Source organism: Schistocerca americana, chromosome 2, assembly GCF_021461395.2.
Source record: "Schistocerca americana isolate TAMUIC-IGC-003095 chromosome 2, iqSchAmer2.1, whole genome shotgun sequence".
Classification (NCBI taxonomy): domain Eukaryota; kingdom Metazoa; phylum Arthropoda; class Insecta; order Orthoptera; family Acrididae; genus Schistocerca; species Schistocerca americana.
Window position 1 is genome coordinate 670,402,904 of NC_060120.1, and position 21,180 is coordinate 670,424,083.

The following is a 21,180-nucleotide window of genomic DNA, read 5'->3' on the forward strand; positions in this document are numbered from 1 at the left end:
AACCAGTTGCCGATTTAGATGGCTTGCCCGGTGCCATCCTTTTTCGTTTGCATGCAACACATCTTTCGAAAGACGAAAAACCGAATTTCGGATACCGTTTTACTCGGATTTTACACCACAAGAAAGAAATCGCTGAGTTCAGAACTTAACTGTCAAGCTACATTCAGTGTTAAATCAGAATATATCTTCTATGTTATTTTAAACATTTACTTAAGCTGTCGCAAAATGGTGCAATACCAGCGTAGTACGAGGCAGACACTAGGTTACTATCCCTGTCATCGTGTACACCTACACTGTTGGCACTACTGTTTAGGGATTTTCCTTCCTACGCAGAAGCGGGATCCTACGTAGAAAAAGTGTGTGGCGACACTGCTGCGACCAATGCAGTAACAGTCTGCAAGTACATCGTAAACGGAACCTCCTCAGTCGCGGCACTGACAGTTCTGTAATTCCATGAGAAGCCGGGGAGGGTAGGAAGTGAATGGTGTGGAAGACGTCAGTGTCATTCTATGAAAAGAAATAAAATTGGGAGTTAACGTCCCGTCGACATCAAGGTCATTAGGGACGGATCTCTGTTAAGGACTTTTAACTGAAGATTCAAACTTCGTAAGTTTCCACTCTCATTTATATTACCTTGGTAAACTTGAAAGTGAATAATTTCTTGGTAAGATTTTTTTATCCCATGACAAACAATGCGCTATAGGTAAGTGCAGTGCGAGTAAGTAGAGTGGTTTGCGTAGTGTGCATCGTTGATAAATGTTATCGCAATTAAAATGTTACGCGATTTCGATCGTTGGAAACATTTCATGTTTCCTGTGTCTAAATAGGAGAATACGGTACAGGCTGATGTAGAGTTATAAAGACTACGAGAACCGTTCCACTGAGGAACACTATGCGCTTGACCAAGATAAGCAGTAATACGGTATTATATCGATGTTTAAAGCTTTCCCGGCGTACTGATTGTTCCATAAAAAAGACTCTATGGAACGGTATTATATCAATTCACAGAGCCTATAAAATGTTTCGTGAAAGATTATGTAACAAAGTACACCGAACCTCCTCAGTCGCCGCACTGACAGTTCTATAATTGAAGCAGAAAATTTAGAGAAAGTGCAATATGAGAAAGAAGTAGGCGTTTTCTAAACGTATCTACAGTACTTACATATAAGCGACTTTCGCTGGGCGTAGAACACTGGGCAGTTGCAGGTTGCCTATCTAACGGCTTCCGGGGCAACAAAATTGTTTTTTCAATATTTCATATGATTAGTTCCCGAATTTAAAAAGCTGACATGTTCTGATTATTACGACGTAAATCCTTCTTCAATACAGTAAGACAATTATTACAGGTATAAAGTTCAGAATATATATCGAGAGGCAGCGTTAACTCGCTGCGCGCAAATATCCAGAACATATTCTTCAATTATTTGAGAATGGAAGCATTTAGTGACTTGCAACAAACTTCAGACATAATTTCAAACCACTGCTAACTTTTTCTCGCCAACATCACCCACAAAATGAAGAAAGGGAAAAAAAAGTTTATCGCTTACAACATTTTCACCGTTCATGTCGTAAAACTTCCACATCTGGCATGAAGCTGTAATTTATTTCTTCTTTACAATTTGCTGCACTCGGACCTTTCGCAGACTGTATCCACATATAGCAGTGAATGTACCTGCAAAGTTATATCATTGTACGATATGTAGTTCAAGAGATATGACCATATTACTACTGAGATGTGTAAAAAACTAGCCACTTACCCGGAATATACTCATCCAGTGTTTTAAAATTGGAGCACTTAGCGACTTCCAACAAACGTTTAATATGATTTCAAACTTTTTCTCGATTACATACTTAACATCAAATATTTAACACATTAATTCATTTGTAAAATAATCAGAAGTTTAATGGTGTTTTATCCGTAGGAGTTTGATTTTTTAAAGAACCGGTATTTTAGGGCCGGCTATTGGCATTACGCGCGCAAGTCAGAGTCCGTGTTTACTGCAATTGTGGTAAAAGTATATACAATGTTGGACTCAGTGGAGGCACAAAACTTGTTATGCGTAGTAATAGTGCCTGGTAAATGTACATCCTAAATGATTTCCAAAAAAGTTAAATATTTAAGGTGCCATATACATTGGCAAATGTATTGAAATGACACACCAAATTTATCTTATTAATATAACTGTGCAGTTTTGTCTGTATCCCATTTATGTACAGGAGGGGCAGCAAAGGACCACTGCCTTCTGATGCTCCTACTTCAGTGTTGTTTGCATCTGTCATCAATCCAATTTTATGTCTAGAATTTGTTTATGATACTTCCCCAACCTGTATCCTGTTATGTGAATCTGATTTCAACAACTTTATGCTACATCTTGAATTTCTAGTGCTTCCAATTTACATAGAATATATTTTTTGATTAACAGTAGGACATAATCGTTCAGTTTTAGAAACAGCTAAATAGACATCGGCCACACCTATTTAATTTTCAAATTACCAATATTTCTGTAATGTAATCCATTGTTGTTGTTTCTATACTTTGCCTGTTTGAAAACCATGTTGAACACTATGTGGTGCTGGGGTTATTCACTTACTGAATTTAAGTGATCTTTACTGTCTTTTCATAAATGTTCCTTTACTGAATAGTGTGCAGTGTATGCCAAGAAGTTAATAATTATTAAAATAGTTATTGACTAGCAGGAACCAACACTTCAACATCACTTCTGGTACTGTGTCATTAAATATGCAATGTAGCTTTTTCTCCTTCAGCTGCTGCAGTAATTGAGCTACCAAATTGTTATGATTAGAGTAGATATTTATTGGTGCACATAATCATGTAGTACACAAACGGTAAATTCTGATGTAGGACACATCAATGTACAACAAAATATAATATTACACGATTTAAATTTACATTAATTACACTATTTTTACATTAAATGTGCAATAAGTTATGATGTACGGAGTACCTATTGGCCAAGTGGAAAGGGAATATATTGTACTGTACAAGTAGATTGGTTTCCAGTTCTAAAGGAACTGTTGCAAAAGAGAGGTGATGGTTCAGCAATGAGATCTCCATGTTTTTTAATAAGACTGTCTGTGATGCTATCTATTCCAACTGATAGGTTCATTTTTAATGTTCTGATAACTGACAGGGCTTCTTTCTGGGTTATTATAAAGAGAAAGTGCGAAGCACGATTTATGTTGGTATTTTCAGATGATACTGGACGGCTATTAATGCAAGGTTTGACTTGAGTGACAAATGCTCACTTACACTGTTAAAATAAGTATTGAACACATTTTCTATTTCTTCAGGATAAGTTTTGATCTCTCTCTCTCTCTCTCTCTCTCTCTCTCTCTCTCTCTCTCTCTCTCTATTAGGACAAAATGACGTGAGGTACGACGTGCATAAATATATTGAACTTCACATCTGTATACATCAATCCATGTTTCCTTCCTTAAGACTCCCAACATGCCCAATGTTTTGATGGCTGATGGTTCTTCCACTTTACACTGTTTCTGTTTGCACAGATATGCTCAGTGATGAAGATATTACAAGGAGCTGTGAACAGTGGTCATGGAAACCTGTGTATTCATGACTTCCCTTGTTTATCGGTACTGTATCAATAGTGATGTTGGATACATTTGTGATACTGGTGGGGAATTTATATTGGGCAGCAAGTTGTACACTGCAAATATGACCATAGAATCATCTCTCTCTTTTGAAACTTTGTTGAAGTTACCATATTACAAAAAGGATAGTTGAAGTCAGTGTTAAATACTACACGAATTTTAACCGTTTTGTTCAGCTCTTTGATACTGTGTAGACTGCCTTTAAGTTTGTTAAAGAATAAATTTATGTTTGAGTTTGGACTTCTGTTCAAGCAAATGATGTTTGTTTTTACTGAGGTTAGTCCTACAGCAGAAATTTCAAAACCACTTTCTTTTCCTAACTTTTACAAAGATTTTAGGCAGCAACAGTTCATAATATCTATCAAAAACATACATGCTTTTAAGTTCCTGATTTTTTGTCAGAGAAAAACTCATTTGCTTTTAACATGGTAACAAACCAGAATTCATTTATGAAGACAATGGTCCTCCATTGATCTGCTGTCCAGCACATGTGTTGCTATGGCTGCTACCATTGCTACCTCCTGTGATGAGAGAGGAAAAGTACACTTAATAACACAAAATCACAAATATACGTGATGGACCACCTTCCGGGTCTGTACAGTTACTAAGTGTCAGGAGTTCCATGTTACCATTTTATTTTTGAGACATATTCACTGTTAGCTGTGGAAACTTGGCAGCAAAGCTTTGAGCTTCTCTGTGTATCCAGTATTCTTCTTGAATATACTAATATTGTTCTTGAACCATAACAATGTGGGCTTTTTAACCGTATTCATACATACAAGTACATATATACAAGTATTTTTGTTTTTGTTGGATGTATTGTCCAATTTAGTGGTACAAATTTAATTCAAAGACTTATGAATGAAACATTCTGGCCTCACTATATGAACTACACGAAGTGTATTCAGTCAAATACAAAGGTGAAGCTTAGGGGTGACGTTCACAGCAGTTTTCCATAAGTTTAATAAATATAACAGAGACTTTAGTCATCAATAATATATTCTCCTTCACAATTTCCAACAGTTTACCAATGCTGGTTAACTATTTGATTTGGCAACTATGGACATCACATGGTTTGAGGTGAAGGACTTGTCGAGCCATGTTTGGAGTGCATTTTCATCCAAAGGAAGTTCCTTGAAGGTTGTTAGGTAGAGACCAGAAAAGGTGAAAATCTGAGGGCACACAATCAGGTGGATGGGAATTGGCATTAGTATTTTTTATCAGTCTAGCAGAATCTGGGCAGGCATTGTTATGGAGTAGCATCATTTCACCCAGTCTCCATGGTCATTGTTCTTGACTTGTGCATGCAAGGTGTTTCAGTGTTGACGATAAATGTCAGCAGTGATGGTTACACCTCAGAGAAGAAATTCATAACACACCATACCATTGCTGTTTCACCAGATGCATAGCATTACATCGATGCATGCAGGTCTTTGTACGGTAGTCGTTACTTTGTTTGGGTTCAACCATACCTCTTTTTTCACATTTTAGCATAAAGACACCATTTCTTGTAACCAGTAACAATACAGGATAGGAATGGACATTGCCGTTTATGAGCCAACTGATGACGAGCAAGCAGAGATTTACATATGGCCACCTGCTGATTTTTGTGATTTTGGCTTAAAGCCAAATTTCCTACCTTCCCCATTGCATGCAAATGTTGCATGATGGTAGAATGATCACAGTTCATCACATTTGCCAATTCTTGAGTACATTGACGTGGATTATTGTGGATTAATGAATTTAAATGATCTTGATCAAATTCCGAAGGTCTTCCTGAACGTGCAGTCACTAATGTCAAAATGATCCTCCTTAAAACTTGAAAACCATTTTCTTACAGTGCATTATCATTACCATCTTGCAATGGCGTAACCACAGTACAAAGCACAAATGCTTCTACCTGCCTCTGCTGCTGTCACCACTCTATTCACTCAAACAGAAGAATATGTCAGAAATTATTTCTACACTTGGCACTCCATTTTCTAGTGCCCACAGCTCCACTCACAATCTCGAAATAACAAAATGAAAATATGTAAATTCCAATAGCAACAGCGAACTACAAATAAAAATTGATTATCAATAAGTAAACCCGTAGCAACTGGGATACCAACATGCCACATAAAAATGCTACGAACTTATTCACCAATCAAATACATATGCACTGTTGCCAAACATTTATTCGGGAAAGTAATACTCATCTGCTTTTGCCAGAATTTTTTTGGAACCCTGATGCAATTTTTCTGAACCTTAGTTGATACTTAAAAGGTTTTGTACCATCTGTCAAAAAAATTACTTGCACTGCCAGTCTGAGAACATTTTTCCACACAAGCGACTGATTATTTGCCCCCCCCCCCCCTCCTTTTCCCTCATAAACTTTCACCTGTGTCAGTTTTCACTACTAAGTGTGATATATCTTCAGAGCAAAAGAGCACATCATTATGCACTGAGTACATAAATAACTCCAGTGTATTTTATGGAGGTCTGATGTTTGTGCAAATCCATACGGCTTTATGATAAATTTCTTGCTAAGGGTAACTGAATTTTCGTTGACAGACCCAAAGGAAAAATTGGAATTAATGATCCTCATAGATTATAACAGAGGCATTTTATTGTACTGTACATGCAATGTGAGTTTGCACTTGGTTTAAGAGATTTTGGGAGTAGAGAAATAGTTGTCATCCCTTACATATGTTCTTAGTATTCCCAATGAAAATTACCAAGCTACATTGTGTGTACTGATATAGCACAGTTAATGTGTCAGTTTATTGTTTTTGGCTTGTTTTATATGGATAAAGGTTCTTCCTTATAATGAAACCTACAGAATGCACAATACATACAAGTTGTGTGTATGCGCAACCACAACCCAACATAAAATATGAAAACACAGTTCCAAACAAAGGATTTGGACTGGTTTTGAAATACGTAAAATTAGAGTTTGTCTGTAAAATTAGAGGTTATCTATTTGTGTAGAATGTGTTTACCCCTAGCAGACATACGGCAGTATGTGAGACTGTTTATCATGATGTCCAAGAGTTTCATAAAAGTGAACTCCATTCTTTGTATAAAGCTACTCGTAGCCTAGTTGAAGACTCAAGGTAGGATGCTACTTTTAGCCTGTGTCCTGAGAGCATCTCAAGCATGTTCTCTGATACTGTCTCGGATAACATACTGACTGCATCATGTGCTTACGTTTTTTCATTGAAAATATTCATATGTTGAATGAACTTTGTGTGGAACTATTATGTTAGATGAATTCAGTACCTATTGGACGGATATAAAAATACAGATAATTTAGGATGTAACATCCATAGATCTGCATGGCATTCCTCCTCATGGAAACACATGGAAGGACTGTGCTGTGAGCTCACTTAAAGAAAATTATATACTTCCCTTCTGACACCAGACAACACATCACCTCAAGTCACTCTTTTATTGAAGTTACATGCATGGCGTAAGTTCTTGGTTTTTTCATAAAAAAACACATTTGCTTCCGAGATGGTAGCAAAACCAGTATTAACCATGAAGAAGATGGCTGTCCAGCGCTTGCGTTGCTGCGGCTATAACAGTTGCTACCTTTTGTGATGAGAGATGAAAAGTACACTTAATAACACAAAAATTGTCAGTTAGCAGATGTTGTACAACCCTGACATGAATGAAATGTAACTTTGGAGGAGTGGTTATAAGTATCTCCTTAAGGAAAGCAAGCCGTATCACAAACAGAAAAATCCATCATAAAAGCTTCAAAGAGAGTGCCAATGATACAAATTTTAGTTTTGTTCATCTTTAAGAAATCATAGGACAGGGGAAAATTCATAGAAGCAATGAAGTGATTGATTAGTGTCATTTCTCTGTGGTAGATACGGATGTACAAAACATTTCAAGTGTAGAGTTCAACAGCAGCCTACACAGTTTTCTTTTGTTTTTGTGGATACGTAATTTGACTGCTTACTCCACACAGGATAGGATGGTTATTAATTGAGGCTCGTCCTACATCTACCCTCATCACCATATTTCCAAATCTGTGTGAAAGTACCAAAAAGTTGCTGCAGTGAGACTGCCAGAAGATGGCCTTCATTCTTGAAGATGAAAATTTGGAACATCTAGCCGTTCATGATGTTTCAAGCAAGCTAATGCAACGGTTGCATTTATTATGGTTAAAAATATTCATCATAAGTTAATGGAAAGAATACATTGTCACTCACAGCATAGAGGAGACTCCACTCAGCATTTAAGAGGAGCTGGAATTTAAATGTTTTTTTTTTTAATATATTTATGGATTTTATCTCATTTTTCATTTTATTTTTTGTGTAATCTGCACCTATTTAAAGTGTTGAAATTTTCACAGGCATTACTCCAGAATCAAACGAAGTTAGTAACTGTTTGTACAGAAGGCTGTGGATTCCAGTAGTACACAGACAGAACTGTGTTGTTTCTCGTGGTAGCACTGTTGAAAACAGTATAGTCACTTCTGATAATGCAAACCTGTGTAGTATGTAAAAGTAGTGAACAATGTGAGTAATGGAAAGGTAGTAGACTTCCTTCTGACAAAACATTTTTGTAATGGTAAATCAGTGACCCAAGCATATCGTATATGTGGAATGGAGGCCTCTGCAGCCACTGAAATTTTCTGTCGGGCCGTGTATGAAACAGGTGTTTGTTATTCTAAATTGTTAGGTAATGGGACCCAAAAGCTTACAGAAGTGGAGTAGCATGAAAGTGGAGTGTCTGGATCATGCCCAAAAGAGGATGGGCATCCGGTTGAGGGCATTAAAACTAAATTTGAGAATTTCCGGGCGGGAAGGAGCGCCGGTCCCCGGCAGGAATCTGCCCGGCGAATTTGTGTCGAGGTCCGGTAAACCAGCCATTCTGTGGATGGTTTTTAGGCAGTTTTCCATCCGCCTCGGCAAATGTGGGCTGGATCCCCTTATTCCGCCTCAGCTACACTATGTCAGCGATTACTGTGCAAACAAGTTCTTCACGTATGCGTACACCACCATTACTCTACCATGCAAACATAGGGGTTACACTTGTCTGGTGTGAGACATTCCCTGGGGTTCCACCGGGGGAGGGGGGGGGGGGCGAACCGCACAATAACCCTGGGTTTGGTGTGGGGTGGCGGAGGGGTGAAATGGACTGCGGTAGTCGTCGTGGGGTTGCGGACCACTGCGGCTGCGGCAGGAACGGAGCCTCTCCGTCATTTCTAGGTCCCCGGTTAACATAACATAACATAACATTGAGAAAGAAGAAACTTTCTGATAGTGAAATTATTAAGTGTAAGCTTGAAGGCAAATTTATAAATTAGTTACAACAATACAGTGGGATGGCTGTTAGGAATAACACTGATGGGTTGTTTAGAATGTGCAGGCAGTATGAGCTACATTCCTCCTGTCTACAGATAACAAACCAATATACCAACTTTACCATCTCAGACCAGATTCAAGGTGCAAGTTACACAATGCCCAATATTCAAACACTTTCTATAGCCAGAAGCATTGCATACCAGCAGCAGCGACGGAAGTCATAAAACCAATTTACAAAGACCTGGAATATCCTGATTTGTGGACTTGGCCTTAGAATCCAAATGAGTCCTTCAATAATCCCATATGGACTCGCATACCATAAAATGTTTTGTCTAGGGGAAGACATTAAAATTGCGGGGGAGGGGGGGGGGTGTTTGAAAAGTGTGCATGCATTTAATTACTCCTGTCTACAATATGAAGTACATGGTTGAGAAATGCAGAAACATTAGTTGTGAAAATTATGTCTTTTAAATTTTAATAATCGTTGCATAACTATTGTATTATTCAATTATCTGTTTGCACTATTATTGAATAACAACAATTTATTCAATTATCTGTCTGCACTATTATTGAATAACAACAATTTGTATACATCTTTTGTATAATTTACTGGAGTGGTTCAATGGAGACAGTAAAATAAATAATAATTATTATTGATAGGTAATTCACATTACATTCCGAAAATATTGTAATCATGAGGGTAAATAGTCTCCTTCAATGTTCCTCATTCAACATCTCACATCACAAATGCTTAAGTGTCTCGTGCAGTGTGGCACACAAGTCATGCATGAGGTTGAATAGTGTGTAACTTTTTTGTTTGGAAACGTATTTAATTACTCCTGTCTACTATATATAGTATGTGGTTGGGAAATGTGGAAACACTAGTTGTGAAAAATTAACGTCTTTTAAATGACAACCATTCCTCACAAAAGAGCAGCTGTTTGCGGCACAGTGTTTGTATGTCTGCAAAGAATTGCGGTTTTAATTCACAAATCTTGACTCATATATTGTTTTTGAGCTGCTTGATAGTGGCCAGTTTGTTGACATATACACATTCTTTAAGAGTCCTGTTGTTCCATCAACAAGTCTTGAATACCGAACAACCTAACAAGAAAATATCACCAAGTTGACTTCATTACAAAAAGAAGAGGGGGGGGGGGGGATAGAGAAAAAAGCACATATGTGGAATATCAGCCCCAGCAGTCAATCCCTTGCAACTATTTGGGCCACAATTCTGACAGTGTGCAGTTACCATATTTTGAAAGTACAGCTTTTTTTATTGTGCATGCACTGTTGTGTGTCACTTGCTCCACTCAAGTGCAGTCGCTTAATGCCAGAGTGCAAATTACTGTACTGTGGAGTGACAACCAGAACTCAACGTATTCACAAGATGTTGAAGCAGTTGGAGAAGGAGGAGGGAGAGTTTCACATGTACCCAATGTGTTTTGAAATTTTGCTTGAGAACACATTATTTTATGCAGAATGGGGGTAACACAAAATCAACAGAAATAAAACTAAACAGCTGGAGAATTATTGGGAAATGAAGGTAATAGTTTTTGATTTACATTTTAATTCTTGTCACATTGAAGAACAGCACAACTCCTGAAAATGTACTTCATCTTTACAGTGTCAGCTCTGCAGTCTGAAGTAAAGAACACACAACAGTGGTGCTAACATCTTGATGGTATTATTCAGTGCCATTAATGATACACTTAGTCATCTCATTCATTTACATTGCATTTGTGTATGTGAGATAAAAATGTTCAGAGCAAAGAGATCTCTAGCATCAGCTACTGGTTGGAAACACACACTTTGACACATTGAACAGAGCACATTACTAACGTCAAAACAGTGCAGTACTTCACTGGATGTCTAGCCAGTCACTGGTGGGCTGCTTCGATACCAAGGATACCAGAAGACTGTCTGAAATACTGGTACATGTAGCTGCTTGTGAAAAAGAGACTGTTATACTGGCTGAAGTTCACCCACTGCCCAGAAGTCATGTCAAGTTGGTAAACCTGTGAACAAAGCTGTTGAATATGTGTAAGCCAAATACATCTAGTGGTTGACAGTATCAGTTCCACCTTGTGGTATAGTCAGTACAGAAACTGCAGTGTTCTACTTCATGCTCTTTATGCATTGACTATCTTTTGTGACTATAAAATGAGTCCACAATTAAAACTGTTCTGCTGTCATTTTGCACAGTTATTCAGTACACTTTTTATTGCCACATCCATAAATGTTTCTTGTTTACTTTTCCAGAAAATGAGGTGACTGCTACAATCCTGTTACATGAAACAAACTTTGTTTGACTTGCAGTCCAAACATCCTGCTTGGCTCTTTTTAAAACTACACACAGGGGTGACAGTAAGTGTCCATCTGCAGGTATCACTGTCATTATTGTGGAACTGTACATTACGTTACAGATGGACTGCACTACTGTTTCAACATATTTCATCCCTTTATTGACAGTAGGTTGACTAGACATGATTTATAAATTAAAACTGCTCTCATCCACATTGTACACATTCCATCTACTGACCATTTCCTTATCAGCTCTAGTGCTAATGACAAACTCTTCACATGCAGTAAGTATCACTGTCTAGTTACCTGGCTTTTTACTTGTAGTAACATGTTTTTTTTCCAACTTAATACCATGCTTTTTAAAAGCATACACTTTTTAGTCCCATCTCCATTTTGACATGAAAGCCCACTTCTATACATTAATGTCATGAATTTTCATCTTTTTTTCTGGATGCATTATTAAATTTATCTAGACAGATTGTGTCAAACTTGGTAAACTTTAGTTGAGGCATACCACAGTTTTCATTGTATGTACTCTAGATGTACAGATCACTTCTTTCTCTTCATAATAGGAATTTCGTCTTGACTGTTCAGAAAGATAGATTTCCAGCCTTTCCAATTTTTCAAAATGCGGTGAGGTCATTCCATCCACTCGTCTGTTATGGGCAGGAGCAAAGTAGTATCTGATGATATTACACATTCAGAGCACTTTCATAAGGCCATAATTGTGTACTGTCAGAATTATGGCCCAAATTTTCATTATTTTCGATTACTGGGGCTGCTTTTGTTCGTTAAAATATGACGTCAAGTTGGTGATGTTTTCTTGTGAGACAGGCTTGTGCATCTGTGGGACTCACTCTCTGCACGAGTTTCACTTTGTATGGGAACAATTTCAACTCTGCCAGTGACCTTCAGTTCATATCATGCTGAATGAGACATCTCTGGGTCATTAATGCTGGCACATCCCCCCTCCCACCAGGAGTTCGAACCAAGCCATCCTGTTTTACGTCAGTGCTGGATGCTGTTATTTTTTCAAATCTACAGTTGGGAGCTGCATAGAAATATCAGTAATGGACAGTGGTACCTAAGTTGTCACGTTGTGCAGAGTTAATATTCGTTGTTGTTGTTGTGGTCTTCAGTCCTGAGACTGGTTTGATGCAGCTCTCCATGCTACTCTATCCTGTGCAAGCTTCTTCATCTCCCAGTACCTACTGCAACCTACATCCTTCTGAATCTGCTTAGTGTAATGATCTCTTGGTCTCCCTCTGCGATTTTTACCCTCCACGCTGTCCTCCAATGCTAAATTTGTGATCCCTTGATACCTCAGAACATGTCCTACCAACCGATCCCTTCTTCTAGTCAAGTTGTGCTACAAACTTCTCTTCTCCCCAATCCTATTCAATACCTCCTCATTAGTTACGTGATCTACCTACCTTATCTTCAGCATTCTTCTGTAGCACCACATTTCGAAAGCTTCTATTCTCTTCTTCTCCAAACTGGTTGTCGTCCATGTTTCACTTCCACACATGGCTACACTCCATACAAATACTTTCAGAAACGACTTCCTGACACTTAAATCTATACTCGATGTTAACAAATTTCTCTTCTTCAGAAATGATTTCCTTGCCATTGCCAGTCTACATTTTATATCCTCTCTACTTCGACCATCATCAGTTATTCTACTCCCTAAATAGCAAAACTCCTTTACTACTTTAAGTGTCTCATTTCTTAATCTAATCCCCTCAGCATCACCCGATTTAATTTGACTACATTCCATTATCCTCGTTTTGCTTTTGTTGATGTTCATCTTATATCCTCCTTTCAAGACACTGTCCATTCCATTCAACTGCTCTTCCAAGTCCTTTGCTGTCTCTGACAGAATTACAATGTCATCGGCGAACCTCAAAGTTTTTATTTCCTCTCCATGGATTTTAATACCTACTCCGAATTTTTCTTTTGTTTCCTTTACTGCTTGCTCAATATACAGATTGAATAACAACGGGGAGAGGCTACAACCCTGTCTCACTCCTTTCCCAACCACTGCTTCCCTTTCATGCCCCTCGACTCTTATAACTGCCATCTGGTTTCTGTACAAATTGTAAATAGCCTTTCGCTCCCTGTATTTTACCCCTGCCATCTTCAGAATTTGAAAGAGAGTATTCGAGTTAACGTTGTCAAAAGCTTTCTCTAAGTCTACAAACGCTAGAAACGTAGGTTTGCCTTTTCTTAATCTTTCTTCTAAGATAAGTCGTAAGGTTAGTATTGCCTCACGTGTTCCAACATTTCTACGGAATCGAAACTGATCTTCCCCGAGGTCCGCTTCTACCAGTTTTTCCATTCGTCTGTAAAGAATTCGAGTTAGTATTTTGCAGCTGTGACTTATTAAACTGATAGTTTGGTAATTTTCACATCTGTCAACACCTGCTTTCTTTGGGATTGGAATTATTATATTCTTCTTGAAGTATGTGGGTATTTCGCCTGTCTCATACATCTTGCTCACCAGATGGTAGAGTTTTGTCATGACTGGCTCTCCCAAGGCCATCAGTAGTTCTAATGGAATGTTGTCTACTCCCGGGGCCTTGTTTCGACTCAGGTCTTTCAGAGCTCTGTCAAACTCTTCACGCAGTATCTTATCTCCCACTTCATCTTCATCTACATCCTCTTCCATTTCCATAATATTGTCCTCAAGTACATCACCCTTGTATAAACCCTCTATATACTCCTTCCACCTCTCTGCCTTCCCTTCTTTGCTTAGAACTGGGTTGCCATCTGAGCTCTTGATATTCATAGAAATGGTTCTCTTCTCTCCAAAGGTCTCTTTAATTTTCCTGTAGGCAGTATCTATCTTACCCCTAGTGAGACAAGCCTCTACATCCCTGCTTAGCCATTTTGCACTTCCTGTCGATCTCATTTTTGAGACGTTCGTATTCCTTTTTGCCTGCTTCATTTACTGCATTTTTATATTTTCTCCTTTCATCAATTAAATTCAATATTTCTTCTGTTACCCAAGGATTTCTATTAGCCCTCGTCTTTTTACCTACTTGATCGTCTGCTGCCTTCACTACTTCATCCCTCAGAGCTACCCATTCTTCTTCTACTGTATTTCTTTCCCCCATTCCTGTCAATTGTTCCCTTATGCTCTTCCTGAAACTCTGTACGACCTCTGGTTCTTTCAGTTTATCCAGGTCCCATCTCCTTAAATTCCCGCCTTTTTGCAGTTTCTTCAGTTTCAATCTGCAGTTCATAACCAATAGATTGTGGTGAGAATCCACATCTGCCCCTGGAAATGTCTTACAATTTAAAACCTGGTTCCTAAATCTCTGTCTTACCATTATGTAATCTATCTGATACCTTTTAGTATCTCCAGGATTCTTCCAGGTATACAACCTTCTTTCATGATTCTTGAACCAAGTGTTAGCTATGATTAAGTTATGCTCTGTGCAAAATTCTACAAGGCGGCTTCCTCTTTCATTTCTTCCCCCCAGTCCATATTCACCTACTATGTTTCCTTCTCTCCCTTTTCCTACTGACGAATTCCAGTCACCCATGACTATTAAATTTTCGTCTCCCTTCACTACCTGAATAATTTCTTTTATCTCGTCATACATTTCATTAATTTCTTCATCATCTGCAGAGCTAGTTGGCATATAAACTTGTACTACTGTAGTAGGCATGGGCTTCGTGTCTATCTTGGTCACAATAATGCGTTCACTATGCTGTTTGTAGTAGCTAACCCGCACTCCTATTTTTTTATTCATTATTAAACCTACTCCTGCATTACCCCTACTTGATTTTGTATTTATAACCCTGTAATCACCTGACCAAAAGTCTTGTTCCTCCTGCCACCGAACTTCACTAATTCCCACTATATCTAGTTAATATTCATAAACTGTATATTTTTCAAAGTGGTTTTTATTATAGTGTCCCCCTGGTTTATGGGATGTTGTGTATAATGATGGAATTGAAGTGTAGTCATGAAAGGGTAGTAGAATGTAGTTAAATATGTTATTGCAGAAAATCTCAATGACTCACTTGCATTCTGTAAGAAAAACAAAAGTAATAGCATTCCTACTACTCAGATAATACCAATAAGATTCTTTCCAACAGCTACAGACTTGCATAACATCTAACAAATACACAAGATAATAGGTTAAAATGGAGATGGTAAGGTTACATGGTAACGTATGTACTATGATAACTAACAGTTCTGAGTGTGTTGTAAACTGATTGCTAAGCTCTACTCTAGGTAGTGCACAGGGAAGTGCTTTTATTACACCCTGCTCCTAAACAGAATACAAGACAATTTGTTACCACTATGTGCATGTAATCAGAGTTGGTGAATTCAGCTTCCGTGATAGGAAGTTTCAATTCTAATTACACTGCCAAATGGTGTTACTGAAACTTTTAGAAAAAGAGCCATTACAAGTTCTTGTATTTTTCAACAAGTATTTTCCAACCCATTATTTTTCTGGTTAGGATACTGCTCCAACTCTATTAATGGTTGAAATATATGCGACTCCCCACTGTCTTTGAGGAATGGTGACCTTAACATTCCAGTACAGCAGTTCATACATGTGTAATGGTTTGACAGTTCTCTTTATAATAGACTTTAGAACATTTTATATATTACTAGCTTAGTACCTGGCATTGCCCAGGTATGTATTTATTTCAATTCTGTTAGTCAGTCTCCTCCTTCCCCCTCTCTCTATCCATTTTCCCCACCCCCAGCCCCTCTCTGTCCATCTCCTCCTTCCCCCTCACTGTCAGTCCATCTCTTCCTGCCCCCCTCTCTCTTCACGTTATCCACTACCACTCCAGTAGGAGGTTACTGGTTCTTACCCAAAAGTACTTCTTTGCATATAGTATGTAACATGTGTACTAAGTTTGGTTTAAATTGATCCAGGGATTTAGAAGCCTTTTACCCACTGCTTTGCCTGCATTCACTTACTTACATGCAAAAAATATTTCACATTTATTTAATGTATTTCTCATATATTTGCACACACATTTCACCTGTACCTCTAAAAAAATTTCGATCGCACCTGTATCTCTAATGAATTTCAACCTGCAGTTTTGTTTTACACAGCTAAGGATTTATGATATTATATTTCCTGAACTGTGTTTTCCAATGATATAATTTTGCAGGTAAATCCAGTAGTATATGTGGTCGATGTCTGTAAAATGTTTTGTGAATAGAATAAGTAGTAAAGAAGTAATACATTAAAAGGGCATGCACGATGCTAAATTTTTAGTGTATGAACACTGAAAATGTCATAAGCGATAAACTTATATCCTTTCGTCATTTTGTGGGTGGTATGAGCAAGAAAAAGTCTTGAAAAGGTTTGAAATTATGTGTAAAGTTTGTTGCAAGTCACAAAGTGATCTCATTCTAAATACTGGATAAGTATAGTCTGACTATTTGCGCTTCCTGAGCTATGCTTATTTTTCACTCCCCTCCCACCCTTTTGAGAGGTAGGCAGTTCTTACCTCTGTAGTGACTATTTCCAGATATAAGCGATGCTGTTGTTGGTTTGGTCTTCAGTCCAGAGACTGGTTTGATGCAGCTCTCCATGCTACCCTAACCTGTGCAACCTACAGCCTTCTGAATCTGGTTAGTGTATTCATCCCTTGGGCTCCCTCTGTGACTTTACCCTCCACGCTGCCCTCCAATCCCTTGATGCCTCAGAACATGTCCTACCAACCGATCCCTTCTTCTAGTCAAGTTGTGCCACAAAATTTTCTTCTCCCAAATTCTATTCAATACCTCCTAATTAGTTAGTGATCCACCCATCTAATCTTCAGCATTCTTCTGTAGCACCACATCTCGAAAGCTTCTATTCTCTTCTTGTCCAAACTATTTATTCTTCATGTTTCACTTCCATGCATGGCTACACTCCATACAAATACATTCAGAAATGACTTCCTGACACTTAAATCTATACTCGATGTTAACAAATTTCTCTTCTTCAGAAACGCTTTCCTTGTCATTGCCAGTCTACGTTTTATATCCTCTCTACTTCAACCATCATCAGTTATTTTGCTTCCCAAATAGCAAAATCATCCACTGCTTTAAGTGTCTCATTTCCAAATCTAATTCCCTCAGCATCACCTGATTTAATGAGACTACATTGCCTTATCCTCGTTTTGTAGTTGTTCATGTTAATCTTATATCCTCCTTTCAGATACTGCCCATTCCATTCAATTGCTCTTCCAGGTCCTTTGCTGTCTCTGACAGAATTACAATCCCATTGCCAAACCTCAAAGTTTTTAATTCTTCTCCATGAATTTTAATTCCTACTCCAAATTTTTCTTTTGTTTCCTTCACTGCTTGCTCAGTATACAGATTGAATAACATCGGGGATAGGCTACAATCCTGTCACACTCCCTTCCCAACCACTGCTTCCCTTTCATGCCCCTTGACTCTTTATAACTGCCATCTGATTTCTGTACAAATTGTAAATAGCCTTTCCCTCCCAGTATTTAACCCCTGTCACCTTCAGAATTTGAAAGAGAGAATTCTAGTCAACATTGTCAAAAGCTTTCTCTAAGTCTACAACTGCTAAAAAAGTAGGCTTGCCTTTGCTTATTCTATCTTCTAAGATAAATCATAGGGTCAGTATTGCCTCGCGCGTTACAACGTCTTAACAGAATCCTCCCCGAGGTCAGCTTCTACCAGTTTTTCCATTCGTCTGTACAGAATTCGTGTCAGTATTTTGGAGCAGTGTGTAACAAATTTGGTTGAAATCAGTAAGTGGCTAAGGAGGAGATTGAAATCAGTTAGTGGCTTAGGAGGAGATATGAAATGCACACACATCCACATTTATAACATGTATGGATGCAGCAGAACTATATTCTATAGTAGGATGCTTTAAGTTGTTACCTAATACAGCTATACAACTAGCTGAAAGAAGAGAGATCAAATCCATACAAAGGGGTGAAAATTTTGTACTCACAAACACATTTGTTTCTAATGGTAATTAAAAATTTCATTTGTATTTGTTGTCTTAAATATATGATTTTATAGCTGCAAATGGTTAGATCCTGCCACATTTAAAATGGTAGCATTAATGAAATCACGTGTAGTTGGTTTCTTTGGTGCAATATGATCCTAATTTTTTGTTTGAGAGGATTAAGATTTTTAATTAATTATTCTAGGATATTTGTCTACTTGTGAAACTATGTGGCATTCTTTGTACTAAACTAATTTCCTGACCTGTTTTCTAATTGCAGAAGCATTATTGTTGCCAAAATAAAGTCAAATTACATACGCTATAACTACACTGCAGTGCCGAAGAAACTGCCATAGGCACACTTATTCAAATACAGAGATATGTAAACAGGCAGCATATGGCACTGCAGTCAGCAAAGCCTATGTAAGACAAGCATTTGGCGAAGTTGTTAGATCGGTTACTGCTGCTACGGTGGCAGGTTATCAAGATTTAAGTAAGTTTGAAAGAGGTGTTATAGTCGGCGCATGAACAATGGGACACAGCATCTCCAAGGTAGTAAGGTAGTGATGATGATGGGATTTTCCTATACAACCGTTTCATGAGTGCCCTGTTTACCAGGAATCTGATAAAACATCAAATCTCTAACATCTCTGTTGCCAGACAAAGATTCTGGAAGAATGGGACCAACAACGACCGAAGAGAATTGTTCAGTGTGACAGAAGTGAAACCTCCTACAAATAGCAGCAGATTTCAATGCTGGGTCATCAGCAAGTGTCAGCATGCAAACTACAATGAAACATCACTGATATAGGCTTTTTGAGCCAAAGACCCACTCATGTACCCTTGATGACTGCACGACATAAAGCTTTATGCCTCACCTGGGCCTGTCAACGCTGACAATGGACTGTTGATGACTGGAAACATGTTGTCTGGTCAGACAGGTCTCGCTTCAAATTGTATTGAACTTATGGACGTGGATGGGTATGGAGACAACCTCATGAATCCATGGACCCTGCATGCCAGCAGGGGAATGTTCAAGCTGGTGGAGGCTCTATAATGATGCGAGGCATGTGCAGTTGGAGTGATATGGGACCCCTGATATGTCTAGACATGACTCTGACAGGTGACATGCATGAAGGCATCCTGTCTGATCACCTGCATCCATTCATGTCTAGCCATCAAATTCCCCATACATGAACATTATTGAGCATATCTGGGATGCCTTGCAATGTGCTGTTCAGAAGCGATCTCCACCCCCTCGTACTCTTATCGATTTATGGATGGTTTTGGAGGACTCATGGTGTCAATTCCCACCGGAACTACTTCAGACATTAGTCGAGTCCATGCCACGTCCCGCTGCGGCGCTTCTGGTGCTCGCGGGGTCCCCACACGATATTAGGCAGGTGTAACAGTTTCTTTGGCTCTTCAGTGTATAACTGTAATATATTGCACAGGGCTTTAACAATCCATGGCCTCAGAGGTCCATAGCATATATTACTAATGTATGCTTATTTACTCCTATATTTGGAGGGCAGTTTACACTAGATAACATGAAACATTATATTGGGACAAACATAGTCCCTATTAATGTTTCAAATACATCACCATCAATCTAGAATACAAACAAGCAGTATTAAAAGTCAGCACTAGTTACAAAACAGAAATGTGCACTTCCATGTACTGACACTGACTTCTTTTAATCACAGTGCATACATTTTGTAAATACTAAAAATTTTCTGGTGAAGTGGCAGATCCAGAAAGTCAGGGCAACAACTCCAAGCACTGTTTAATATATTGGTAAGTGTGTCTTTTGCTAAATGTTGATTAGACTATAATTGGCCCATAATGGTGTCTCTTTCTCACTTGTACATCATATGGCATAGTGTGTCCTGTAGTAGCACAACAGCAATAATGTTGCAAGCTGAAATTATATTTCCTTTTCAAAAAAATACAAGTATGAAAATGTAAAAATATGTTTGTAGCTATTGTAGTTAAACTACAGTGGCTCATATTTCTATGTTTGTATCTCTCTTGATTTCTTAATTAATTTCTGTCACAGGTGACTCAGCAATGACAGAATTAGCATTGAAGCATCTACATCCAAATTGGACATATAAATGTTCCAATGAAGTTGAAGTGGAAGAAATTGGTACCTTCGAAAAAAAAAGCATAACCCACTCTATGCCAAGTGATTTGAAAATCACATCAGTTGTGAAGGTTATGAATCCATATTTATGGAGCTGTTATCAGCTGAAAAAGGCAGAATACATGAATCGATATGGCAGTGTTACGGAAAAAACTCTGTATCATGCTACAAGCAAAAGTAATATTGACTCTATAATTAGGAGCAACTTGGATTGGAGACGTTCATGTCGAATCAGATTTGGTCAAGGTGTTAGTTTCAGTCCATCACCCAGTTATGCCAATACATATTGTAACAGGAGAAATGGCATTTACAGAGCAATGATTGCTGCAACTGTACTAGTCAATAATACTGCAGAAGGTAACAGCTGGACTACACTGCCTCCCACAGATATTGATACAACTGTTGGAAATTCCTTGCAAGTTTATGTTAAGTATAGTGACAATGAATTTTATCCACAATATGTCATTTACTACAATATTTGAGTTGTTCAATTTTTTCCATCCTTTCTTCATGAGAGTGCATACTTTTGTAATTATTGTGTATATTTGAATAATGTTGCATGAACTCTATTTTGTAATAAAAAGAAAATTATTTATTTATATATATATATATATATATATATATATATATATATATATAAAACCCATGAATAGCCAACCGTGCCTTTAGATGCTGCACACTGGATGTTTAGGTGTTACCTCACTGGAATGTAGTGGCACAAATATTTTAATGGATGTGCATGACTGATTCTATGGGGGCTTGCTGTATAATATTGTGCTTTCCAAAATACATGTTAAACCATGGGGTTTATCACAGTATTTGAGACACTGTGGCACTTTTCAGATATGTG

At 38.1% G+C, this 21,180-nt stretch overlaps 1 protein-coding gene across 1 annotated transcript; it reads left to right on the forward strand.

Annotated features, from left to right (window-relative positions):
• The first annotated feature begins 366 nt into the window (after positions 1-366).
• On the forward strand, positions 367-20,883 carry LOC124596019 (protein mono-ADP-ribosyltransferase PARP12-like). Its single transcript, XM_047134976.1, has 2 exons — positions 367-606; positions 20,244-20,883. Exon 2 carries the CDS (start codon positions 20,255-20,257, stop codon positions 20,810-20,812), a length of 558 nt encoding a protein of 185 aa, XP_046990932.1. The 5' UTR covers positions 367-606; positions 20,244-20,254; the 3' UTR covers positions 20,813-20,883.
• Positions 20,884-21,180: the final 297 nt, after the last annotated feature.

Bases quoted from the DNA above. Each gene is read 5' to 3' on its own strand.
- LOC124596019 (XM_047134976.1), top strand. From the start codon at position 20,255: ATGACAGAATTAGCATTGAAGCATCTACATCCAAATTGGACATATAAA.